The sequence below is a fragment of the Fusarium redolens genome (genome assembly GCF_020744475.1).
Source record: "Fusarium redolens strain MPI-CAGE-AT-0023 chromosome Unknown BKA55scaffold_2, whole genome shotgun sequence".
NCBI lineage: Eukaryota > Fungi > Ascomycota > Sordariomycetes > Hypocreales > Nectriaceae > Fusarium > Fusarium redolens.
The window spans coordinates 2,975,870-3,000,050 of NW_025763665.1; the positions used below are offsets into that span (position 1 = coordinate 2,975,870).

A 24,181-nucleotide genomic window follows, 5' to 3' on the forward strand; every position below is an offset into this window, starting at 1 on the left:
CTTTCAACGGCCCCTACCTAACATCAATGGCTTCAACAACACGAACTCAAACACTATTCAATGAACACCTTTTTCTTAAAAGATTCCAGCTTGCGGCAAATTTGAGTGTACTCCGGCTTATCCTTATACGCAGATATCACCTCATCAACATGGCTCTCGCTGACGTTCCTTGCCTTTGAGTTGTCCAGCAAAATCTTCAACAAAGCAAAATGTCCAGCATCTGCTGCTTTACAGGCCTCCTGAAGTGGACTATCCGCTGGACCATCAAAGTCTAACCGTGACCCAAATTTTAGCAACAACTCCATGGGCTCTTCATTTTCTAGGATTTCGCTGTCACTTGGGCTCCCTGGCTCCCAGATATGGCGGAACACTCCTGATAAGAACGCCTGGCGATTACCATTCGTCTTGCCCTCCAATTCTACATCTTTGATGAAGACGTGCGCATTCGGATCTGCTCCTGCATCATGGAGTATTTTCATGTTCTTGAGGCTAAACTCGCGCATTGCTGTCAACAAGAGAGGAGTACAATCTGTGCCGACAAGAATATCTGGAGATCGTATACCTATGGCTTGTTCGATTTTGTCGTCCTCATTGAACCGGGGATCGAAAACTGGCGAATCAGTGTAAGTGTCGATTTCAATGCCTCGCTCGATGAGCCTCTCGATCAGTTCGCTCTTTGTGACGTCGGGGTCTGAGTGTTTCAAGATGGCATGCAGTAGGTTGTTGTTATACTTGAAACGCTTCGAAACCATGGGATCTGCACCAAGGTCGAGCAGAAACAGAGCGACACTCCAATATCCGCTACAGACTGCTTGATGAAACGCTGTCAACCCAGTCGCAGATTCTTGGTCAATCGGGACACCTGCTTGAAGCACAGTCTCGATCAGATCGAGGACTGGGAAATCTTTTTTAAAGTTGCCACAGAGGTAGTGAAGGACAGTCCGGCCTTCATGATCAACCTCGGTTATCTCAACACCCGATTGCTCGAGAAGCAAATCCATTATCTTCTTTGCACTTCGCTGAGGATTCGATGCTGCCAGATGGAGAGGTGTCTGTCCTTTCAAAGCTCGAGCTTTGAGGTTAACATCTTGTCGTTGAAGTAAGACCGCCACAACTTCGTAATCTGCTATCAAGCAAGCGTGGTGTAAAGGGGTGAGCCCATCCTGATCGTGCCCTCCCGAGTTGACCTCTTGTCTGGCTAGCAATCTTTTGATGATGTCAAGGCTTTCTTCTCTGTACCCAGGCGGTTCATCAGAAGTATCATCGTCGTCGTCTTCGTAGTCATCGTCGTCACTAACATCACTAACATCACTAACATCACTAACATCACTAACATCACTAACATCACTAACATCACTAACATCACTAACATCACTAACATCACTAACATCACTAACATCACTAACATCACTAACATCACTAACATCACTAACATCACTAACATCACCATCATCGCCATCATCGCCATCATCGCCATCATCGCCATCGTCGCCATCGTCGTCATCATCGTCATCATCGTATATCATATGCAGACTTGGATGGTACCCATTATCACGACTCCTGACAGCCCAATGCAGTGGAGTATTGCCAGTTGAATCGGGAGATGCTACATCAAGGCCGTTTTGCTCTAAGAGAAGATTCACAATCTGTAGTTCTCCACGCTCGGCAGCAACGTGGAGGGCACTGGACTTTCCTCCGCCAGTTCTGCGAGCATTGACTTCTTCGTATTGGAGGAGCAATTCGACAAGTGGTAAATTCCTCACGCCAACCGCCACCTGCAAGGGAGTGAAGCCGTTCTTGTCAGGTTTACCAGGGTTAACTTCTGGACGCTGAAGCAGTAACTTAACGGTATCCACTAGGTCGTACTGAATCGCCCAGAAAATAGGAGTTTGACCTTCATAATCAGGTTTAGAAGCATCCAGGCCAGGCCTCTCGAGCAGACGGTTCACAAGCCCAGGTTCGTTCCACTTGAGTGCGTACCGTAGTGCATCAGCAGCGGGTCTTGATCCGGGCAGTTGGACGAGCAAGTCAATGATTTCCCTATCATCGACATCGCGAGGATCAACATGTTCCAAAGCAGATGTTCCCCGAAATGTCCAGTGTGCTCCTAGCTTCTGGACAGGGATTTTCTCGGCTCCTTCAAACCCGCCATGTCGGATGGCCATGTGAAGGACATAAGGCTTTACAGGCTCGTTATCACTCCAGCAATCGCAGATTCCTTTGGATGGCACATGGGGGTCCACGCCAAGCTCAGCGAGGTACTCGACGATATCACGATGTCCATGCTTGATGGCGTAGTGCAAAGGCGTTGCTCTTTCTCTAGGTCTCATCGTCCTAGTCGCGCTTAGATTCGCGCCGTTCTCATGTGCTTTCTTGAGGATATCTAGTTTTCCCTCTCGAGCTGCCTAGCAATAGCTTGCTGCACGAAGGCGAGGATTAACAATATCGTAGAAGTGATGGTTGGTTTGTGCCAGAGCCAATTAAGTTTTTGCGAATATTTTCTCGTTAAATGCCTCTTCTATGACGAGGTCTGCGATGTTGTAGATTGCCTCGATCGGAAGGGTTTCCATCGAGGCCATGGCGCGATTCGTTCTGTGTGACTGAGCTCAGGATCAAAGAAGTCAATGATATCAATAAGCAACTGCTCAGGCGCCGGTGACCTTTCTCAGAGTCGCGACTTGATGCTTAAGGGAATCCAGTTGATGAGGGGAAGCTGATCGTGGGTGCAAGCTTTAGTTGCTTGTGGCTTAAGCCTAGGAGAAGTAAATATATTGGTGTGACGTCCAGTAGATCTAGCACAATAGGTAAGTAATCCATAAATACCAACTCTAGTATAGTTAACCAGAGTGTTTTTGATGCAATCTCTGGCTATGTCAAGTGCAATTCCTGTGCTTTCTTGTTCGTAGGACTCGAATCCTATATCACAATTCTTTACATGCTGTAAAGTCCATCGTATATGATCAATACAGCAGGTTGGCAACTACTACTGGAGAATCAACAAGAAGAAGTAACTAATCGTTAAGTAAACAATCTCTCAAACGTTATGATATAAATATCTTTCATTGTCGTGCATCAGTGGTCAGTTCGTTCTCCCAGGCATGCTGTATCTCATGGTGAAGGTGCTAATATGAAATTGTCTAACATTAAGACCGCCAGACGTACAACCAATACTTGGCATATTCATTCGCGTCGGCGCTTCACTCCAAGCCGTCTTCTCTTGGTGGAACTCTATTTCACTGTAGGCAAGTAAGCGATAACGACGATGCCCGAGGCCGCATTTTGACGGAAGTTGCCTGAGGCCTTGACTCTTAACATTGGTGGTGTTATGCTTTGAAGGACACTCAATCTCATGACCAGTGAGTTATGTGAATCAACCAGTTCCTATGGTGAGGCTGGAATTGTACCTGAGATCTTTCAATTCCATTCCTTTTCACTGTGGCTGGCTCTGTGAGTATGAAGTAGCAACTCGACGAGGGCAAAGGCTCATTATATTGCGATCCCAGGTTCATGTGCGAGAAGTCAACATCTATTTTTAATGACATTATCGACTAACTTCTCAGTACATGACTTTCTCTGAGCATATAGTCTTTGGTTTCTGTGTGGTGAAAAGTCCGGGGAACATTAAGCTTCTTTTCATCCCATATTAGCTTAAGCATAATATCGTAGCTATAATTATTTGCTGAGTTGAATGATATTTCTGATGTTCGTTTTCATTAACCTCTCACGATTATACCTTCTCAGGGTAACAGAGTAACAGAGTAACAGAGTCAGCTCTGTCTGACTCTACTTTGAAGGTGTTTCCCCATGTGCTGAGACCCTGAAAGATAAGCACAGCTTTCATGCATGTACATAATACGAATATGAACCTTGAACAACCCAACTGTTCATGAGTCTCACGTAAGACAGCAGAGATCTTATCATAAGGGTCTCATGAGATGATCCAATTGATTCTGGAATTAGTCGATGGTGTACAAATCATACCAGCTTCGCGGATGGCCTTTTCGTGTCATGTGAAGCATTTGCGGAAAATTGGTTACCCTGTATCAGAATCATCCCTCAAATTCTGTCGGTTTCATCCACTAGACAACCCCCTCAAATTCTCCTCCATCCATGACGACAAGGTGTCGAAACGACCATAAATCCAGATATTCCCGTCTGGAAAGTATAACCGAGCCGGATATGATTCGGAGCAACCGGGTTCTCCCTCCAAAACATCATCACCAAAGCAAAAGCCAGTTTAATGAAATAAACAGGAAAAAAATCTGGACTCGGCACTCAATGCGTACAATTGCCGATCACCTGAGCTGTCATGACCTCACACGTCACAGAAACAAGTCGGCCAGGTAACTTTGCTGCTTTCTTGTGCCTGCTTTCATCCAACCCATCAAATGTGCTGGAACACGCCATTCGTACCTATGGACTTTCGGGCCTTCGAGAGTCCGCTGGCAGTTGAAGATCCCGGGACCCGTGAGGCCCGAGATATTCCATGTGCATCTCTGCGAAGTGAAAGGTGAAACTCTGAGAGTTCCCTTTGCCACGGAATACACGTAGCTTTTGGGCATCGTCTTGACAACAGGAGTGGCTCATGGCGTCACGGATCTTCACTTTTCATCATCAACATGGCGCAGCATAAACAAGTTCAGCTGTGCTTATCTCACCTTTCCGCGTAATTCCTTCTTGGCAATACACTTCAGTCCGTGTGTGCTGTATTGTTACAGTATGTTACTGTACAGTACATGCAGTGGAATTAACGTTTCTCAAACCCAGCCCCTGCCAAGACACTCTGAGCAGTGAATTGCATCACAGTCTCAGCCATGCTGACAAGGCGGTCTCGGAGTCGTAGGAAGATAAAGTGGGCAAAGCCAAAATTTGAACCTTCGAGCTGGTGTGGAACTCAACAACAGTTACAGAGCTCAAAGAAGAAGGCTGAAAGCTGAAAAAAAGTGATGAGGTCTCCACTGACGAGAGCGTAATTCGCGGTCAGACTGTGGCTGATTCTCATTCTTGGTGAGAAATTACGATTGACTTTCATTAGCATTTACGAGCTCTGCCTCGACGGACCGTCGGTAAATGGAGGAAGGTATCGTAAAGTACTCAAGCCAATTCTTCATCGTGACACTAGCGGACCGAGAACGAGCAGGAGAGGGAAAAAAGTTTCAAGCTTGAAGCTGTTGGTCTAGAAAAGTCTGGACTGGAAGCAAATTGTCAAGAACCCACAATGGCTTCATCCTCGAGCAGGGAGAGCAAGGAAGTTTCCGGCGCACAAGTAATGAATGACCGTTAGACTTTTCAAAAGTAATTTCTGTCAGTATTCAGCCTTGTCAGTCGTTGTATCGAGAATTGTAGCTGAGGTTGAAAAAGCTCAGGCCCTCTTCGGAGAAAATAATCTCTTGGCAAAGATCTAGGAGGGCATGTCAAGACAAGTCCCGTCCCTGATCGGCAGCAAGACCATAGAAGCAAAGATTCAAACCGGCAACGAGACCGGTACCGTCATCGTCATAGAGGGTGCATGATGAAGAATGCTTGTTTCTCAATCTGTAGATGTGGCTTCTTCCAAGGGCTGAATCATGGGCTCCCATCTCCTGCAGTTGTATCAACATCAAGCCATCTCACGGGCGGTCGGCTTATTCCAGGATGAAAGGAACCGGCTAGGGAGAACGGCAAGGGAAAATGAGATGAGAGTTCACTTCCTCAGACTCCATCGAATGCTGTACAACCCATCATGCAGCAGTCCACACCTCCTTTGCCAAAAAACCGCGCAACTGTCTTCTCTTTTTTTCGGCGTAAAAACAACGAGATGATGGGTCCTCTGAGTCGGGCCAGTCCAGTGGTATAACCGGCCGAGACCTGGGTCTGTTTGACGATGCAGAGAGATGGAGCATTGCGGCATGCGGGTCGATATGCGAGGTGCGGGTAAGGACTTATACGGTGGTGACATTGTTTTGATGAGTATGAGTTGAAGGTATCTGGTTAGATAAATGTACCTGCATCCTCTTCAACAGCACGGCAATATGATACTTTTGAGATATGTGTGCTCGGTCTCCAAACCAGCTAGATCAAAGTCTATGTTGGTTGCAGTTAATTTCGAGAAATGTATCGAAACAACTTCTCAGGATATCCTGTTAATGGCTATCCCATATACTGCTTAGCGGTATGCTGAGCAACTTGAATGCACAGAGCTGACTCCATTGTTGCCATGATGGCGGTCATCTCGTGATCATTATCCTCTTTGTAGCTTCGATTCTACTCGATGTTTTCTTGTTCGTGATCCCAGCTGCAATTTCAACAACGTAAAGAAATAGCATGTTCACCGCCGGAGTCTCGCGATGTCAGAGCCCTGTTTAAAGAGTGGGTGGGCTGTGGGTGAAGGACACTGGACAGTCAACTCAGAAAGGCTATCTGGGCTGCATGAGCAAGAGCACAGAAGACACCCTTTCAGCACCATAAGCACAGCAGAGTAACATGCGAATTTAACAGCTACGCGCTGATACCGCGTTGTCTGTCATATTGTTTTAAGATGCGGGGTTTGACTTCACAACGCGGGGTTTAGTGCCCAGCAGGACGGGTCAACGTGACGAGGAGCGTCAATGTTCGAGGAAGCCAGTGAGCCAAGTCTTGGCCAGTGTACTGTAGGTACGATACTATGCGTACCATTGACATAGCCGCGAGTAGAGAACTGATATCAAATCAGATAGGTCCGTTATCGCAAAGACCGAGACCCCGAATGTCATTCCTTGGTAGCTCAAGCAAGTTCAAGGGGGGGTAGCACTGCCTGCATGCAGCTCCAACTCACGGGAAAAGACCGAGGCAATTGGCGATCAGTAAACAGCGCCAGATAGGATTGGACAGTTTCAAACACCTTCCATGATCGTCGCAGTATTAAATGAAGTACTGCGAGTCACGAGAAGCTCGGATATCGCGCAGCTTAGGTCGTACAAAGGACCCTTCAGTCGTTTCATCTATCAACTTGTGAATAGGAGAAAGGGACGATTGTTTCTGTTTGCTACGTAGTCAGTTTCAGGGTCCTTTGTAATAAACATGAGAGATGATCTTTGAGGATATGAAAGGATTCTTGACTCGGATTTCATGCGTCCATTGATTCTGCGGGCACATGGAAAGGCTAGCTAACAGTAAGACAAGTCCGTGTCCATGCCAAACTGTCGTCATCGGGGGATTTCTGGCTTGCATTGCATGCATTTCTGTATGCAAGTGGGCCAGACGTGGGAGAGCTCACGAGCCTGGTCGTAAGAGAAGGGTTCAATTGGTGGATGGACGAAGGGGTGCTGTTGATGCAGATTGGAGAGACAACATGACACCTAAGACGGTTACTGCGTGCGTTGACGAAGACGCAGACGGCAGCTTAGCTTGTGAGTGCGGAAATGGCACCAGTAGAAAGACAGTTTATCATGAACGGAACAGGTGATTGTGGGGAAGTTGAAGAACGACGAGGCGAGCATCTGGATCAGTTATTGCTCTGCTGTGCTCTGTACCCCCACGGCTTGGGGTTAGCCAAGAGTAAAACGTGCATTATTCAGTGCAACAAAGCCTGATTGAGAAGGCAAAGAAAGAGCGCGATGAAGGGCAAACTCGTGTTGCTGTTCTTGTGCATTGTTGCACTGGCAAAGGGCGTGAGATAGATCAGACGAGGCTTTCTTGACGCCTGTAACACTCAAACAAGCCAGACCAAACCTCCAACCAAAGATCAACAAAGCGGCCTGTGGCGCATCATCAACCCTTCTTGCATAGGCTAGGTAGTCCCTGGCGCGGGGTGACTGTGTACTGAAACAAGCAAGCTGTGTGTCAAGTCATTGTCTATCATCCGAGGATTTGGTTGGCAAAGTGACTGATTGTCAGTCACAAGCCATCCAAATGACCAATACAACACGACAGCGACATCAACAGCTCATGCTGTGCTATGCTGGCTGCGATTTACAGATACACCGCCTCGAATATGAAAGCGGCTGGTGTTTGCTTAGTACGACCAAAACCACGCTTCGTAGCTGGTGGGAAGGTTTACAAGCGACGATTCCATTGTGGGCCTGCCGAGGGTGGATGATGAATCAACGGTCAAAGAATTCTGTGGCGGTTTGCTTCTGGAAAAAAAGATGCAGAACTTTAATGTGCTGTACTGTACCGTATTTTTGCGGATGATTATGCGAGCATGAGGGCTTGGAGGAGGGCAGTGCAAGTAGCGCCCTTTGTCATCTTCACACGGTATACGAAGCAGCGAATCGTGGCCCTGAAACTGCCCGACAACCCTCAGGCCTCTCAGAGTCAGGACAGAGTCAGGACGGTGTGACACACAGTAGATCAGGGCGACCTGTTTTCGGTTATTAACAACGTGGATCTACCCTCTATCTCAGTTTGGCTGTCGCTGACAGGCGCCACTGGTCAATTGAGAAGACCCTGACGGATGTCTATGGTAGAGGAAAGGAGAAATGCACTGGGCTGAGCGGGTTGAGAGCGGTCTGCGTACCGAAATTGGAACCTCGGAATGCGTAAATGCTCGCCTCAAGATTGGATCTGTAATTTTGAACCGGAATGGATCCTATACGGCTGCTCTTTTTCTCGGCGCCGTGGAAAAGCGGACTCAATTCGGAGCGTCAGCAGCGGAGCAAGACACATACAGGGCATGGTTTTTTCGTGGGCAATGACAAGACAGTAGCAGAAAAAAAGCCATGGATCGATCTAGGCATCGAAAGGCCTAGCCCAGGAGAACAAGAAAAAAAAGGGCGCAAAAATATGCCGTGAACCAGGAATTCGTCTTCCTCAGAAGGTTAAAGGCTGGGGCTTACTCGAAACTTGGCTTCCATCAGTCAGTCATTTGAAGTCAGTCATGTCCACTCACACCACAGCATTAATTGGTGATAGCGTATTACCTGAAGCCCTGCCCTGAGCCCTTAGCACATGGCGCCAACGACGACAAGGAACGGGATGAAATTTAGGGGGGGCCGTTCCCTACGATACCTTAAATTAGAGGACGATGGGCGATATGCCGTGCCAGGAGCGGGTAAAAAATGGAGTCCTGTTGACCTTTGTGCCCGCAGTGTCAAAGAAATTTTACTAGCACGGGTCAGATTCAGAGGAATTGACTGGACTAACCAGCAACTAACTGACTGGCTTGTTACATTTCACAGGGCCCCAACCTGAAAGTGACCTTTTTTCGCTCACATCTTCTTTGTAGCGTCAGGTATTCCCGTCAATTTTCGTTCATTTCCACCTGCATTTTTCCATTCTCGTTGCTTCGCGCCAATTAACAAGGCTTACCTTATTAAATGAAAGACAGGACCCGAGGCCACCCTTTCTCTTTTTCTTTACTGCCTCAAATAATTGCCTCGCCCTTCTCCCGCCCTTTCTTTGTTTTGTTTTGTTCAGTTTTTAGTTGTTTCTTCTAAAACAATCTACAAAGCATCCATCCATCCATCCATTATCCCTCCCCCCTTGTCCCTGTCGAGCAACTTTGTCTCAGACCTTGATCTGTACTGCACTGTACATAGAGTTACACTACAAAACGGTGCCGCACTCGTGCCCGCCCTCGGAGAACGTCATCTGCACCAGTCTCCACGCGCAATAAACAGAACAGCGGCTCTCACACACCCATAACAAACCACACACCCACTGCACAGCACAGCACAGACGCCACCCTGAATTGAGATTGGGGAAATCCTGCAACTTGGGAATCAGCCGCCTTTTCTACTCCTCTTCTAGCTTCTACTCAAAAGCCCAGCCCGGCCCGGCCCTGCATTGCATCTCACTTCTGCCATCGACCCATATCAAAGCACCCTCACGCTCAAAGCAACCACCCCAACCAACAACCTACTCTAGTCTATAGCAGTTGACGATGTTTGTCTTGCTGTTATAGCACCACTGTCCTCAGGGACACTTTTAACGCCTCCTTCGACGTTGCTATTGCTCAGGCAATAATACAACCGTAACGTCTTGCACCTCAGCCACTATACGACACATACAACTATACGCCTTCTCATCGACTACTTCAACAACTATTATCCTAATCTCCTGATCACGAATCGAACTTCCTGTTTCGAATCTTCACCTCAACCCCCACACTTGCACCCCAAAGTCGAAACACTCTACCTGCCAATATGACGAACAACATGACTACCAACAACCCAGACACCCTCTGGGTGGCTCACGGTTCAGAAGAGCTCGAAGAGGCCGACGAACCGCCCGAGATAACCCTCAAGAAGCAACAGTTTACTGCCAACGATTTCCAACGAACTACCATTCGACCCTCCATCGAAAAGTCCTCTCTGTTGACCAAGGCTATCAATGGAAACTCAGACGACGACCTCTACACTCCCCAGACTATCTCACGATCCATGGCCAATACCCAGCGACGTCGCTCTCTTGTCAGCAACATCAGCCTCGCCTCGACCGCCGACCTCACGAGCGACACTGGTTTCACTAGCCCTTCGAGACCGAGCACACCAAGCCCTCCTCTCCCCGAAATGACCATGCTACGCTTGCACGATGGGCGCGCTGCCGAGCCTACGCATGTTTCTTTGCTAGGCGCTGCTGTCAGGCTACAGCAGGGCAAGACTGAGGAGCCTCGCAAGCGAAGCATCCAGTTTGCATGCGGTGGCAAGCCTGTGGCCCAAGAACAACCCCCTCGATCCCAACCTATGGTCAAGGCTCCTTCTGCTCAGGAAGCTCCTCGCAAGTCATGCATCAAATTTGCATGCCCAGCTCGACCCGCCTCTACCCAGAACACTCCTCCCCGGTACACCGAGAACTGCGCCAAAAAGGACGCCACACCAAAGGGCGAATCTCCCTCAACCCCCAAGCGAACTTCAGCCCTGTCATTTGCCGCACCTCGTCATGTCACACCACGCCGACACTCCATGTCGCGTCCTAGATTTCTCCGTGCCGACTCCTCTGACCTTGCCACGGACAGTTCCCAGTTCCACGAGTTTGCTAGTGGTATCACCCGAGAAGATGATTGGATCCGACGTGATAGCAATGCCATTGCAACTAAACTGACAATCAATGACACTCTGACAAAGGAGAACAACATTCGACGTCTGGCTACCGAGGCAGAGGAAGAGGCGCAAGAGGAAGAAGACGAGCTCGAGGACGAGGAAGATGCCGATGTTGGCGACGAGGATGAGGACGACGAACTAGATGTTGAACTCGATGAAGAAGAAGATGATGACGACGACGACGCTGACGACTCTGATGGCTATCACACCGATGAAGAGACTGGATTCGCCGATTCTGATGAGGATGATGAGGATGATGACATGCGTCTCTGGACTCCTGGAGCCAAATCTGTGGTTCATATCGGATCGGGTGCTACTCTCATGCGCCGTCCGTCTCTTCATGAGTTGCAGTCTGATTCTTCTATCACTACCGTGGACAACCAGCGTGCCAACCGTCGCTCAAAACGCGTCAGATATGCCGAGGAGGCTCCTGATCTTCCCGACAGCACTGACTTTGTCTGCGGCACATTGGATGAGGACCGTCCTCTTGAGGAAGCTTACCTTTCATGCCTCGCAGCTCGACGAAACGAGAAGCTTCGCGTCATTCCTCAGGACATCGACCCTAGTTTCCCTGCCTCTGAGCCTGAGGAGGAAAACGAGGGTGAGATCTTCAACCCTGTTCACCACTCAAGTGACGAGGATGATGAGTTCTTCCAGGGCAAGATGGAGGACCTTCATCATGAACGTGACCGCCCTCGTCGCCGTCGCAAGAGCGAGCATGCCTCTCCTAAGCGATTCCGCTCTCCTCCCCCCAAGCGCCATCACTCACCCCCTCCCAAGGTCCGAGGCCGATCGCCCAAGCCTCTGTTTGATCGTCAATCCCCTCGAAAGGCCAAGTCCCCAGCTCCTATGCGCAAGCCCATCACTACCCCTCTTGGATCTCCTCGCTGTGGCCAAGTCAACTTCAACCTGGCTGGTCGTCCTGGTCTCACCCACACCAAGTCTCTTCCCCGCGGTGGCGCTATGTGCCACCAGCGAAAGCAGGCCCGACACAAGGTCAAATATGACAATGATACCCATATCCGTGGAGCTATCGATATCGTTAAGGGTCTGGAGAGCAAGCGTCAGCGACGCAAGGAGAAGTTTCACCAAAAATACTGCCACCGCGCTCGACGTGGCCAGATCCCCGAGCGCAAGCCTGTTCCCGGACGCGGCACGGAACGCATGAGGGAACTCGGCCTTCTTATGGCGGGCAAGAAGGACCAGACCAACTACGTCCTTTCCATCTAAGCATGCTTGATTGTCCTTGCAAAAGAACATCAATGCTTCCTCAATTTAGACTGCGAGGCACGTTACGACGAAGATGATACATCTTATACGACTTAACTTGATGACTCAAACGTCCTTTCTTCTTACACCTTCTCGGCTAGGTCTCCGAGATTGTTTTCCTGTATATACTGATAATGGACTCTGGATGCTCGCAATGTTCGAGATTTCCTGTACATATTTTTCTATTTTTTCTTTGTCATACTGCATAAAGCGGCCGGACAACGCTCGCTACTGGCGGAAAGGAGCTTATTTTGAACTGCTTGGATACCCGATTCAGCATTTGGTATTACTGGGTTACATGCTCGGCGTTGGATGAGAGGCTATCATGACATAAATGCATTTAGCGGAATATCAATCACGACAATGATTCCCTGCCATATATTGTTCGCTTTCTATGATGATATGAAGTAATTGGATGAATGAAAGTACACGCGGTTATTCAATTTGACTGGTAAGTTTTGGTTCTAAGCCTCGTTGGCCATTGGGGTTGTTATCAGCTGGTGGTCACTCTTGGTGTAAGTCAATCCCAGAGTTGGACTTCGATTCACACCAGTCTGGCAAGGAAGCTGTGAATGCCACTGTACCAAAGCACAACTAAACATAAGAGAATACATATCAGGTGCTACTTTATGTAGAAATACAAAATTTAGACACATTTCTCTGTCCTTTTGCCTTGTACCAGCTGACCTGCAGCTCGGAATTCGATGGACGGAACTGTACGGCGTGACATGCACGATTATGCATGCCTTATATATTAGGCATCACTTCAGCGTCCCTTTCTTGCCAGCTTTTGATTCAATTCAACGCCTCCTAACAATCCACCACCAGCTACATTCCACGACGCCAACGATAACGACGACTCTTTTTCTCCAGTGCAAGATAATAACACCACAGCTTTTATTTCAAATTAATACTCAACTTTAATACTCACACAACATGTGGATTGTCAACTGGTGTATGTATTCGGCTACGATTAAACAACTGGCAACTTGAATGGGCTGACACGTGCTGCGTATAGTCTATGATGTGCTGTCCTCCTTGGGACTGCTCAACAAACACGCCAAGCTGCTCTTCTTGGGTCTGGACAACGCCGGAAAGACTACTCTGCTTCACATGCTGAAGGTGCGTCGACACAATGCTGTTGGATTGTTGGATAAACGGTTGTCAGCTGGGATACTTGTTACCAGCGGTGGCGGTTTTTGGAGATATATGACGACTAACGATGGATTTACAGAACGACCGTGTCGCTATTCTCCAGCCCACTCTTCACCCCAGTAAGATCCTCCTTGAAAGCATCAACAATTCGTTTATACTGAGACATCGCAGCATCCGAGGAGCTTGCCATCGGCAACGTTCGATTTACCACCTTCGATCTCGGCGGTCATCAGCAGGGTACGCAAATACACCACCCCTTCAACCCCGCATACATATCTAACAACGTGATTAGCCCGACGTATCTGGCGCGATTACTTCCCCGAGGTCAACGGCGTTGTCTTCCTTGTCGACGCCAAGGACCACGAGCGATTCGGCGAGGCCAAGGCCGAGCTCGACGCCCTCCTCTCCATGGAGGAGCTCTCCAAGGTTCCCTTCGTTATTCTCGGCAACAAGATCGACCACCCCGATGCTATCTCTGAGGACGAGATGCGACACCAGCTCGGCCTTTACCAGACAACCGGCAAGGGCAAGGTCCCTCTCGAGGGTATCCGACCCATCGAGCTCTTCATGTGCTCAGTGGTTATGCGACAAGGCTACGGCGAAGGTATACGCTGGTTGTCGCAGTACGTGTAAAGGAGTAGGGAAAATGAGATGAGATTGGAAGAAGTGAGGCAGTGAGCTAGAGAGGTATACCTTACGACGAGTCCTTTTGGGGAGAGACAGAGAGGACAAGTGACTTTTCCAGTGTTTAGGAGACTCAGAATTCTCCTTTAGGCGAACATTGGTCGTGCAATTCTACTACATTTACTTGCTACAAAATCTAGCCGAGCCTCATTTTGAAAAATGCTCCTGAAGATGGAAAAATTAGACCCCTGGTGTTATGTGCTAGGGTGCTTACAAGGGGAGGCTTGGATGCTCATGAACGACATTATCGTGCCTAGGCATCGTCGGGACACATATCATGATACGTGATGTAGCTAGTCTAACCGTAGCTAAAAGAGAAGGTGGCAAGAATTAGAGAGAGATTATGCGTATTACATCTCATGATTAGCGTCCGTGGGCTCATTCTATCGCCGTCGGTGGTGATACCAGGTGTTCGATAGAGGCCTCGGTTCGCCAAGACGGACTGGTATGGATCCCCGGGAAATGTACCTCTGTACCATTTCCCCAACGGAATCTACGTCATGTTACTAGAATCGTCACAAGGCAACCCAACAGAGCTTCGCATCATAGTAATCAATTTCTCCCTTAACCCGCTGCAACATCTCGCGATTCCAAGAAATCTGACTTATTTCCCTCTTCTGTCAGCAATGGGTTAGAGATTACAGCATAAAATCGATCGCAATGTCGTCCTCGTCATATTCCTCACTACTGCCTTGCGATCCAGTCTATGGATTTCCACCGGAATCTTTCGACCCCTCCCTTCTTCCTGATGTCGACACTGAGTTCGTCGATGCGCAAGACTTGGAAGCCTTTGAGAAGGCGCTCCAGGCTCCTGATCCGCTTCAGAGTCCGACCGATGAAAACGGCGCTCGATCGCCTCGCAGCCCGAGTTCGTTTAGTGTGACAAAGAGGCCTTCGCAGGTCGAATCTGGTCTTGCGGATGATGTCGCTGCTGTCGCCGCCGCCGCGGACGCTGCCTCTGGAGATCTCCCTGTTCCTCCGACACCGAGTCAAGGAACATTTATAACAGCGCAGAACGATTGGGCGCCTGTTAACGAGAAGATCTATAGTCGTCGGCGCGGTTCGAAGCGAAGCAAGAGAAAGCGCAGGGGTGGAAAGGGGGCTGTTGAGGGTCTTCTAGGGACCCGCACCAAGGATGAGACTCGAGAAGGATATCTATACCAACTTTCAAAGTGGCCTTTGCTTTTCTTCGTGTTTGCATGGCTGGGTGGACTTGCCGTTGCATACCTCTCGACAAGGCTATATATCTGGGTCTACGAGCATTTCTTCACATGGCGCGGCCAGCGAGAAAGACTCCGACGGAATTTGCGAAATGCTTCGAAGTATGAGGACTGGGTGAGTGCCGCAAAGGAGCTTGACAACTACCTTGGTCGACAAACATGGAGGGAAGAGAATGATTTCGCATACTACGATTCCAAGACTGTCCGAAGAGTTTGGGAGCAGATGAAGAAGACGAGACTGCGTGCTGAAGAGCAGGAAAACAAGGGCGAGAAGAGTAATGGAGGAAAGGCAGTGGATGAGCTGAAGACTTTGATCGAAGCCTGCGTCAAGAATAACTTTGTTGGCGTTGAGAACGCGAGGTTATACAGCCAAACGTACTATGGAACCAAGAATCTGGTACAGAATTTCCTCGATGAAGGTGAGTGCTGGAGACCCCAGCTCCAAATGGCCAAGATTCTAACATGAAGCAGAGGAGAAGTGTATCAAATTTCTGGCAAACACCAAGCAACTCGAGATGGAGCAGAAGCGAGTTCTCTTCAAGCACGTCTACGCCAACTACGGAAGAACGGCTCTCTGCCTTTCCGGAGGTGCAGCCTTTGCCTACTATCATATTGGTGTTGTTCGAGCATTGCTCGATGCGGATCTGCTACCAGATGTCATCACAGGCACTAGTGGCGGTGCTCTAGTTGCCGCTTTGGTGGCTACTCGAACGAACGACGAGCTTAAGCAACTTCTTGTACCAGCTCTTTCTGAGCGCATCAACGCTTGTCGCGAACCCTTTACAGTCTGGATTCCTCGGTGGTGGAAGACTGGAGCTCGATTTGACTCGGTTGACTGGGCGCGACGATGCGGCTGGTGGACGCATGGCTCCTTGACATTCCGAGAAGCTTACGAACGAACAGGTCGCATTCTCAATGTTACCTGTGTCCCAGCTGACCCCCATTCGCCAACAATTCTTTGCAACTACCTCACAAGCCCTGATTGTGTTATCTGGTCGGCCGTGTTGGCATCGGCCGCTGTACCCGGAATTATTAACCCTGTCGTTCTCATGATGAAGACTCGAGACGGTTCTCTAGAGCCGTACTCTTTTGGCCACAAGTGGAAGGATGGCAGTTTGCGAACGGACATCCCTATCAAGGCTTTGAACACACATTTTAACGTCAACTTTACAATTGTCAGCCAAGTCAACCCACATATCAATCTTTTCTTTTTCTCATCTCGAGGATCAGTTGGTCACCCAGTCACACATCGCAAGGGGCGTGGATGGCGAGGTGGCTACCTGATGTCTGCGTTCGAGCACTATCTCAAACTGGACATGAACAAGTGGCTCAAGTTTATCCGCCATGCCGAGTTGTTGCCACGGCCTCTTGGTCAAGATTGGAGTCAGCTTTGGCTGCAACAATTCAGCGGCACTATTACGATTTGGCCAAAGTCGAGAATTTCAGACTTCTGGCACATTCTGTCTGATCCTGATCCCCATCGACTGTCCCGTATGATTCACGAAGGAAAGCAAAGTGCTTTCCCCAAGCTCAAGTTCATTGAGAACAGGCTCAAGATTGAGCGACTGGTTGAACGAGGACGCTCTGATTCACGACCATGGGTGCGTAGGGGCAGCATTCAAACTATTCTCAGCGAAGAGGATATCAGAAACATTCTGGCGGAGGAGATGGGCAACGGTGCAACTACAGAGGACGAGACCGATGTGGATGATCTCAGTGGGCTTGGCCTTGGTATGACCACCCTCGACGATAACACTCTTTATGAGGAGCCCGAAGAGAAGAGTGACTCGGAGGTCAGCGGTTGAGTGAACTGCCGTGTAAGATGGAGGGAAGTGGATATAATACGAGCATGTCTCTAGATTAGTAGCATAGTTGCTTTAAAGGTTTGGGTTTGAAAATTGGATTAGGTTTGGGAGGAACAAGTAAATCGTTATAAGCGTCTTTAATCAACATCAAGCGTTTCATTTGTCAATTATGGCCAGTTGGTCTTGTTCCTATTTAAGTAATAGAATTCAACTGCTCGGTTCTGTCTTGGTCTCGAAATAGAGTTGATGGTTGGCACTAGAAGGTCATAGCTTGCAGGGCTGAGTGCACTAACAAACAGTGGTTGTCCTTTCTAAAATTGTTCCTCTGTGCTGAAACTGAGAACACGGTGGCGCGTACGGAAGGAGCCATTCAGTGCAGGTGGCAAGTGGGGAGTGACAGATAATCCGATTACCGGCAGCCGTCAACCCGCTTCCTTCAAACGAAGGTCGACCATGGGAAATGCGCTGCGTGGCCGTAACTAAACGACAGGACAGTTCGACTCGACACGACACCAGCACTTTTCTTACCTTACTTTCTCACCCAACAAGCACAATATTATCTGCCAGTAAAATACACTCTTTTGGGGCAGAGAACTTGTACTTGGTTTTGTAAAGAGATTCTCTTTATTTTATTAGAGCGCTTTTGTGTGTCTTTGTTTCTATCTTCTATACATTGATCGCCTTGAGTTGTGGGCTACGTTTCCCCTCGAGCTTGCTTTGAGAGTAGCCCTGGGGCTCTCTTCAACCCGTCAAGATGAGTTCCGACTACTCTTATGACGAGCAGGTAAGGAGACCATTGCCGCTATGCTTTGGCACTGGCTAACTCGAATTATCAGGGCCAATTCTTCCCCTTCTTTATCCTGACCCTCACCGGCCTCGTCACTGTTCCCCTTACCTACACACTCCTTCGCCCGAACCGCGACCAAGATGCGCTTGCGCCACGGATCAAGACCGACTACAAGTCAGAGCATGCGGCTACTGTCGAGTCGCTCAAGTCAGCGCAGAAGCGTAGCCAATGGAGGGTTAAGCGGGTCATCTTCGTGATAATCGGCTGGGCCGTCATGGCTGGCATGGCCTACCTGATCATGGTCACCCAGCGAACTGTCCCCAAGCTTTGGAACCCTTATGATATTCTAGGTATCTCAGAGGTAAGTTCCTGCGACGGCTATATCTGTCTGAATTGACGTTGCTGACACAATCGCTACTAGTCTCTCAACGAGAAGCAAATCAAGTCGCACTACAAGCGACTCTCCCTCAAGTTTCATCCCGACAAGGTTCGGCCTGACCCAGCCAAGAACGAGACTGTGGAATCCCTTAACGACTTCTACGTTGAACTCACCAAGGCCTATCAAGCCCTCACCGACGAAGACGTGCGGAACAACTACATCCAGTATGGTCACCCCGATGGAAAGCAGAGCTTCAGCATGGGCATCGCCCTTCCCCAGTTTATGGTCTCCGATGGTAACGGCAAGTATGTCGTTCTTCTGTACACTCTGCTTCTCGGAGTCCTTCTGCCCTGGCTCGTCGGATCGTGGTGGTATGGCACGAAGAGAATGTCCAAGGAGGGTGTCCTGATGGAGAGCGCCAACAACCTATTCCGACAATACGACGACGAGATTGAGGAGGGCGGCATCATCACTGCTCTCAGCGCCGGCAAGGAGTTCGAGGAGATTCTGAAGGGTGACAAGGGCGAATCTGGTCTTTCTAAAATCGAGTCACGAATTACAGCCGAGAGCGAGGCCGGTCCCACTGCTTCTGGCATGTCACTCAAGGACAAGGAGGCTCTCGAGGATCTTGACAACGGTGTTCGACGGAAAGCCCTTGCCCTTCTCTGGGCTTACCTTGGCCGTGTTGAGCTTGACGACCCTGCTCTGACCAAGGCCAAGTTCCAGGTTGGCCCTCTCGCCCGCGCTCTCAACCAGTCATTCAACGCTATTACTCTTGCCTATGGAAACATTGGTCCCATTGCCAACTCGTTCTACACAAGCCAGAACCTGATCCAGGCTGTTGCACCCCACGCCTCTCCTCTTCTCCAGCTTCCCCACATCACTCCTGAGATTGCTCGTGCTATTGAAGGTGACTCCAAGACACACATGCCTGTCCATCGATTTATGGATCGGCCAGACGCACAGCGCAGACAGCTTGCTGTTGGAAAGGGCCTCCTGACTGAGGAGCAATACCAGACCGCAATTGGTGTCGCTAAGCAGATTCCCTTCTTCCGTGTATCGAGGGCTTTCTTCAAGGTTACTGGAGAGCGCTTCATTATTCCTTCGTCACTGGTCTCTCTTGTCATCAAGGGTCGCTTCATCCCTCCTGGTACCGAGAACATTCCTCCTGTCAACGAGCTGGATCTCGAGGACATTGATCCAGCCGAGGATGATATCGAGGCTATCAACGGACGCAAGAAGAAGACTATCAAGGGCCCTGACGGCAAGCTTATTCCTATCGAGGAGGAGTCAATCCTGCCCCCTCTGACACACGCCCCTTACTACGCCCGTGATCACTCTCCTCAATGGCACGCTTTCCTCAGCGACTCCAAGCAAGGCAAGATGGCTGTTCCTCCTTTCCACTTCGCCAAGTTCGACCAACCTATTATCGACGATGAGGACAAGCCTACTTTCAACATGCAGACTCTCAAAGCTCAATTCGCTGCTCCCCCTCAGGCTGGTCACTACACCTTTGTTCTGCACGTTATCTGCGACTCCTATGTCGGCTTCGATACGAAGATGGAAGTTACATTGGTTGTCGAGGAAGCAAGCAAGGCAGCAGAGATGCAAGCAGAGGACGAGATCAGTGAGCCGGAAGAGGGTAAGTCTCAATCGCAAAACAGATCATTAATATGCATGCTAACAATTTTTCAGATTCCCTCGCTGGACAGATGCACGTTCTCAAGACTGGTCAAACTCCCAAGACCCGTAGAAGGGATTCTGACGACTCTGAGGATGAGAGTGGAACGGATGAGGAGGAGGATGACACCAGCGCAACAAATACCGATACTGAGGACGAGTCATAACGGTCCACCAGTCTCTGTTCGTGGATAAAAAAAGTACTGTAATCACTAAGTCATGAGCGAACCCCCCCCCTTTTCAGGAGCATGATGTGTGTATACGAAAGCGAAATAATACTCTGTGTATGTATGTATTAGGAAGGGAGGGAGTCTGGAGGAAGACGACAAACACTTTAAAGCTTGGGCATTTGTTTCTTTATCTAGAAACAAGTTGGGAGTTTAGGGGTTTCTTTAGGGTACACACTCAGTATATAACTCTTTCTTGCTGTGTTTATTCTCATTCAACTTCAAATTATCTCCAAAGCCGGCTTGTTTCGTTCAAGCAATAAGCCACCTTTTCCAGTTTCCATCTCAGCCTCCATTGAGCACAAAACCGTATTGGAGCAACCATCATATAATATAACAAGCGCCCGAATTATCATTCTCTTTCCCCTTGAAACAGTGCTCGTGAGGCGAGGTTCTCGTTTCCATAAATTATGTACACCTATTGTATTGCTTCTTGAGATTCTCTCGGGACCTTTCGGGATATAGATTATGCGTAGTATATAGGGTTCCAAAGACGCAAGACCAGCTTTCGTCTTGCTTGTACATATCTTTCGAACAGTGGGGTGACTTCTTAACATACTCTTACACCACAGACTTCGACGCCCTTGCCCTCAATACGAGCGGGACGACCGAAGTACAAGATTGACAATTCACGAATGAACAAAGCATCGGTATCGCTCCAGACGTCGAGACCCATGTTTTCCACAGCGTGGCTATCTACGCGGATAGCATCGGCATCATCGGGTCCGAGGACAGAGTCTGATGGACGAAGGGGTGCTCTTTCGCCTGAAGCTTGTGATAAGCCCTCATCATCATCATCATGGTCAGTATATGGCTCATCTTGGCTGTCAGCTAGATCAGCCAGCACTGATAGTATTTGGGTGGTGAGACGGTGGAAGTAGGCGATGATAGCAAGCTCAAATCGGGCTTCGCCTGAACCGTCAGGGGCACGATGGCTGGCATTGAGAGAACCAAGTGAGTCCGATAGCTGTCCAGAGCGAGAACCTGGTCGGGGCATAGTCATAGAGGGTCCAAAATCGGCGAGCAGAGAAGCATCATGAGCTGCCTCCTCTTGCTGTTCCTGACGCAATTGCTCACCGGCGCTGGCCCACCACATGTAACCATTGTAGGCAAAAGCCGCCCATGTCAAGGGTTCGACGACCTTTTCCACTGCGTCGTCTCGTGGGTCACGGACGATATGACTTGACTGGGTGGAAAATCGACGCGCAGAGCGCTCCTCTTCAGGAGATTCTGGGAATGCACTAGGGGCTTGACTAGCAGCTGCAAGACGGGCAAGGCCGTTCTTCAGAGTGGTAAAACGACGAAGATCTCGCTGGGTCGCCTTGATAGGCTGTCCACGAGGGCATTCGACCACGGGCCAAACTCGCTCTGTAGCATTACAAGAGTAGTCGGGAGGCAAAGTGATGAGCATATCCCATAGCGTGTCCTTCATAGCAAGAATGCTGTCAGTGGTGCACGCGATCCAACCAGAGCCTGATTCGTCATCTATCGCATCTTCATCATTGCGGGGCCTCTTAGACGCCTCAAAGTCGTCCATGAGGAAAGGGATATCATGAACACCAATAGAGAAAAGCGGTCTTAGACGCTGAGTTGAAGCTGAGCCTGGCAGTATATCGGTGACAGATAAAGGAATATTGGAGAGAACAGAGAGGTTATATACTGGGAATTATTAACAAAAGAGCTACGCCTTGAAAGGATATGACTTACCAAAATCACAAACTTCATGGACTGGTGCATGGCATGATATTAGAATACGCTTCCGCAGCAAGGCAGCGCGATGTATAGGAAAGATGAGCGGGCCAAACTTGTCCAGAAGGCTAGTCAAACTCCAGGCAGGGTGGTATGGTGAGAGCTTGTTGCCGGGCGGTATTAGAGAGGCACCATCGGAAGCTGATCGGTTGCGGCTGTGGGTTTTGCGGGGGAAAGGTGATGAGTTGAGAGACGGAGAGCTCACGGGGGTTTCTCCTGAGAGTCGACGATTGCCATTTCCAGACTTTTCGCGATTAGCAACCCAATATTCCTCGAGTATACTTGTGTTTTTGCGATCCTCGGCCAGTTTCCTGTTCAACACGTCAGCCAAGTCCATTGCGCATAGGGTAGATTGCGTACGCAGCCATTTCCTTCAGTCCTTCGGCATGCCTCCAAGCGCGACCCAGGCGACCATAGCTCAGGGGAACCAAAACTCCCACGGCAAACATTCTCGCGTTTCGTGCCTCCTCCTCATCGCAGGGCATGTTCACAAAGGCGCTGAGTCCGGCATGGGCGCTGTCGTGAACGAAGTAGATGAGATCTTCAGAGACTGTGTGCAAGCCGGAAGGAAGAGACTTGTATTCCACAAGACCCTCTAGGTCAATCCCTGGGGCATTTTGTTTCCAGAGAATTGTATATCCGGCCTTGACGTCGAAGTGGATGAGAAAGAGAGCATCGATAGGAGGACGATCGAGAGGTTGGTTTGAAGGCATGCGGACGGAAAGAGACGGTTGTCCTCGGCGGGAGGAAGCCATGGCGATTGATTATCTAGATGCGCGCATCATATGTCGGCTGAATACTTGCGAAGGCGCAGGCAGACCGCGCTTAAATTGAGTTTAAGAGGGGAGAACAGAGCCAAGAGAGGAGATAGGCGAGTCAACAAGTGACAAGCGAATTGAAGGGAGTTTCGAAAGTCGAACCGGAGATTGTTACAGCTTGGACGAGACTGTAGTAGAGCAGCGGGGCAGAAATTAGAAGCCAGCGATTGTTGCAATGGAATGAAAGATTCCAAGGAGAATGAAAGAATGAATGGTGATGATAGATCGTGGTGGAGTTGAGTTTGGGTCTGGCTTACAGCGGTTACATTAGGTGCCTACCTACCTTACTAGCTCCAGGTAGCTATCGCAGCCCGGTAGAGTATCCGATAGGGCCCACGTGATACAGACATGACAATACTAGATTTTTCAAGTTGATTTGCATCTTTTAGTAAAAGAACCTTGATAGGATATATGACTATAGGTATTACTACAGAAAGAAATCATTTTCTGTCAGTTCCATGTCTCAGACTCAGCTGGTACTGTACTACACGGAAGGAAGCCAAGATAAATGTGGTCGGACAATCCCGTGATCAAAGCCAAGAGGCAGGTAACTTGTCTCTCTGTATGATGGATCTATTTTGCGCAATATCAGAGCGAGGATTAACCGTGGAACAAGTATACGAATGAACAAGTCTGGTTGTTCTAGGCTGCCACATACTACAAATGCAGCTGACACCTTGCTCTATGGAGTTCTATTACATGAACGCCTGGCAGAGGTTTCGAACACTTCAGAGCCCTCAAAAAGAAAACAATAGTCAAAAAAGTGACTCTGCTTAAAGCAGAGGGATCTTGAGGACAGTGGTGCAGCACTGAAAGTATGCTAGATTGGCCGAAAGCAACAATCAACTTGTTCTTATACTCAGCTGTATCACTCCAGGATCGGAGTGGCAGAGGACCCGATACTCTAAGAGCCCACCAAGTTCATCATAAAATATCATACGATATCCTCTATACCTATCTAATACTTTTGTCACTTAGGATTAAGAGTCTTGGGTTCTCTACGGCATCTTTGAACCTCGACAGTAGACATTCTAGGCGTTGTTTATGGCAGTGTTCGATACAACTGTACAAGACATAAAGAAGAGAAGAGTTCTGTAAGGTACTTACATTACATCATGTAATTCTTTGATTCGTGGTGTGAGTTATGGATATATCCCCAACTTTTATTGTCCCAACCGGATATAATTTAGTATATACAATCCGCTGAGTCAGGCAGGATCCATGTCATCTGTTCCTCATCCTCGGTGCCGACTTTCACAAGCCATAAAAACGAACTCCCTGTACCTGCCTGTGACATCACCCAACCAATGATAATCTCCCAATCAAAGACGTTCCCGTCCCGTGTCAACGGCTGTTGTAGAGCAACTACCTAATTAACAACTCAGTTGCCATTTTTCCACCATTTTTT

The 24,181-nt window shown here is 48.9% G+C and overlaps 4 protein-coding genes across 4 annotated transcripts; 2 read left to right on the top strand and 2 right to left on the bottom strand.

The window, feature by feature from the left end:
* Positions 1–53: 53 nt before the first annotated feature.
* Positions 54–2,165, bottom strand: BKA55DRAFT_500160 (ankyrin repeat-containing domain protein; the record flags this gene model as incomplete). The annotated part of the gene is made up of 2 exons (XM_046186726.1): positions 54–1,273; positions 1,448–2,165. 2 exons carry the CDS (start codon positions 2,163–2,165, stop codon positions 54–56), a joined length of 1,938 nt encoding a protein of 645 aa, XP_046055387.1.
* A 10,925-nt stretch (positions 2,166–13,090) lies between these two features.
* On the top strand, positions 13,091–17,437 carry BKA55DRAFT_671403 (ADP-ribosylation factor family-domain-containing protein). The gene is made up of 7 exons (XM_046197965.1): positions 13,091–13,224; positions 13,288–13,391; positions 13,504–13,543; positions 13,596–13,661; positions 13,717–14,028; positions 14,812–15,747; positions 15,800–17,437. The coding sequence occupies exons 1-7, from the start codon at positions 13,206–13,208 to the stop codon at positions 17,131–17,133; spliced, it is 2,811 nt and encodes a 936-aa protein (XP_046055388.1). The 5' UTR covers positions 13,091–13,205; the 3' UTR covers positions 17,134–17,437.
* Positions 17,438–17,887: 450 nt separating this feature from the next.
* Positions 17,888–20,146, top strand: BKA55DRAFT_500366 (Sec63 Brl domain-containing protein; the record flags this gene model as incomplete). The annotated part of the gene is made up of 4 exons (XM_046186746.1): positions 17,888–17,917; positions 17,970–18,281; positions 18,342–19,941; positions 19,995–20,146. 4 exons carry the CDS (start codon positions 17,888–17,890, stop codon positions 20,144–20,146), a joined length of 2,094 nt encoding a protein of 697 aa, XP_046055389.1.
* Positions 20,147–20,756: 610 nt separating this feature from the next.
* On the bottom strand, positions 20,757–22,710 carry BKA55DRAFT_499695 (uncharacterized protein; the record flags this gene model as incomplete). Its single annotated transcript, XM_046186674.1, has 3 exons — positions 20,757–21,865; positions 21,914–22,266; positions 22,316–22,710. 3 exons carry the CDS (start codon positions 22,708–22,710, stop codon positions 20,757–20,759), a joined length of 1,857 nt encoding a protein of 618 aa, XP_046055390.1.
* Between the last annotated feature and the right edge of the window lie 1,471 nt (positions 22,711–24,181).

What these genes read in the sequence shown, in the direction of transcription:
- BKA55DRAFT_671403 (XM_046197965.1), top strand. An exon ending in CCAGCCCACTCTTCACCCCA is followed by an intron (nt 13,544 to 13,595) that starts GTAAGATCCTCC and finishes GAGACATCGCAG; the next exon opens with CATCCGAGGAGCTTGCCATC. An exon ending in TCTCGGCGGTCATCAGCAGG is followed by an intron (nt 13,662 to 13,716) that starts GTACGCAAATAC and finishes CAACGTGATTAG; the next exon opens with CCCGACGTATCTGGCGCGAT.